Source organism: Bactrocera neohumeralis, unplaced genomic scaffold (genome assembly GCF_024586455.1).
Source record: "Bactrocera neohumeralis isolate Rockhampton unplaced genomic scaffold, APGP_CSIRO_Bneo_wtdbg2-racon-allhic-juicebox.fasta_v2 ctg998, whole genome shotgun sequence".
Lineage (NCBI taxonomy): Eukaryota > Metazoa > Arthropoda > Insecta > Diptera > Tephritidae > Bactrocera > Bactrocera neohumeralis.
Window position 1 is genome coordinate 2,872 of NW_026094774.1, and position 1,971 is coordinate 4,842.

Consider the following 1,971-nt stretch of genomic DNA (forward strand, 5'->3'; position numbering starts at 1 on the left):
ATATATGTATGTATATGAGTTAAAATAACCAAGGCAAATATAATGTTTACCACACTGGTTAACGAACTTAAATAACCAGGTCAAATCTTTCGTTTTACCTAAGGGGTAAGATCCGATAAAAAATTATAAATTACCAATTATAAAATGATGCGTAGCCTGTGTGCGTGGCATTCGCTGATTAGCCAGCATCACAAAAATACAACAAAACGGCCTCTTAGTAACAGCCGGATGTTCCCGCCAAAACAGGCGTCCTACCAAAGCAACAACACACCTCACCATTTCGAGTCATTGCGCGAAGCAATCAATGATTTGACCATAGCAACAGTTGAGTTTGGCCGCCTTAAACTACTCCACCTAACAACAACTCCTAAGTTCGACTGGGCACGAGTAAAATAACAACAACGCAGAGAAGAGGCTGAGTTTAGACTAAGAGTAATGAAACCAAACTGTAAAAATTTAATTAGTAATCAGCAATAAAGCGATCAACATCGCCATAAGTAAAAACTTGCATTCTAATTAATTTATACATATACTTATATACATATGTATATTTTTACAGTGTTGCGGCAGTGTTGTACAACTTCAATTCGCTGATGTTCACTGTCTTCTCCTTGTCACCGTCGATCTTTCAAACAAGTACGGTCGCTGGTGAAATGAATCTGAAAATTTTATAAGGGTCATTGAACTTCGGGGCTAACTTTGCGTCGAAACCGTCAGCGGCTTTAGGGAGATAATGTTCCTTCGCTAGAACTAGTTCTATATTAATATTCCGACTTTGAAATTAATCATAACCATCATTGTTTAATTGATATAATTAACTTTTTAATATACGGTACATAATATTTAAAAGAATATATGTATGTAGTATTGAATAATTCTTTATCATGGCTCCCAGTTTGATATGGGCCTATTGCACAAAAGTTAACAATGGCAGTAAAGTTAAGTGTAATTTATGTGATAAAGAGTTTTTGTTTAATAAAAGCACATCAACAATGATGAAGCACTTACAATGGGCTCACAAGATTGCTCCTCCGCCAAGTAATGAAAAACAAACTCGGAAAAGATTGAATGACAGTCACAATGATTTCGAAGTTCAGCCTAAAAAAGTAAGTGCTTTTGAAGAACTTTTTAAAGTTTGTGCATAAACTATTGCTCTCCTCAGACAATTTAATTTTTTATATCGATACTAACTTAATCATGTTTGTTCTTAGGCTTTAGTCGCTGTCGAATCATCTGTTCCATCGGTTGCTTTGGTACCTCAAACTAAATCATCTGTTCAAGAAAATATCACAGTACAATCTCATGTCCAAGGCCCTATGGATCGTTGTATGAACAATGCTAACTCTTTTTCAGGTAGGAGTGACTTAAATTAGGAAACAAAGTTAATCTTATTAATTTCTTCTATCATGCATTTTCATTGTTTCCTAGCTGGTGGATATAGACATGATCAAGCTACCACAGCTCTTTTACGAATGATCGCAGTTAATAATATGCCTCTGTGTACCACAGAAAGACCAGGATTCAGAAAATTTATTAAAACACTACAACTGTTGTATCACATACCCTGTGAGCCCTGTGAGCTTCACAGAAACTGAGATGAAGACTGTTGAGCTGGGCGCTTATCTCATGGAAGAGAGGAAAACAATAGAAAATTTGAGCTTGAAATTAAGAAATATGTATATGCAATGACTGGAGTCTTGATGATAATAAAATAGCAGCATTCGTTTCAGACGGGGCCGCGAACATCAAAGGAGCTATAAAAGTGAGTTCGGCGATGGGAAACACATTTCGTGTTTTGGACATGTAGTAAATAATATTAGTCAGCGCCTTATCGAAGTTAATATTACTCCACCTGCATCTGAACCTCAAAATCAAGTTTCCGACTTACCCATTGATGAAAATGATGCTATTGACAATCTTGAAGACTTAATTACAGATCATACTGAGCAATCGTCATTGCGTGAGCTATTG

At 36.1% G+C, this 1,971-nt stretch overlaps 1 protein-coding gene across 1 annotated transcript; it reads left to right on the plus strand.

Moving 5' to 3' along the window:
* The first annotated feature begins 884 nt into the window (after positions 1-884).
* LOC126767593 (uncharacterized) lies at positions 885-1,595 on the plus strand. The gene is made up of 3 exons (XM_050485040.1): positions 885-1,106; positions 1,212-1,353; positions 1,429-1,595. Exons 1-3 carry the CDS (start codon positions 885-887, stop codon positions 1,593-1,595), a joined length of 531 nt encoding a protein of 176 aa, XP_050340997.1.
* Positions 1,596-1,971: the final 376 nt, after the last annotated feature.

Coding starts and splice junctions, on each gene's coding strand:
- LOC126767593 (XM_050485040.1), top strand. CDS start 885: ATGGCTCCCAGTTTGATATGGGCCTATTGCACAAAAGTTAACAATGGC. Junction 1,107..1,211: donor TCGAAGTTCAGCCTAAAAAA/GTAAGTGCTTTT, acceptor GTTTGTTCTTAG/GCTTTAGTCGCTGTCGAATC. Junction 1,354..1,428: donor CAATGCTAACTCTTTTTCAG/GTAGGAGTGACT, acceptor ATTGTTTCCTAG/CTGGTGGATATAGACATGAT.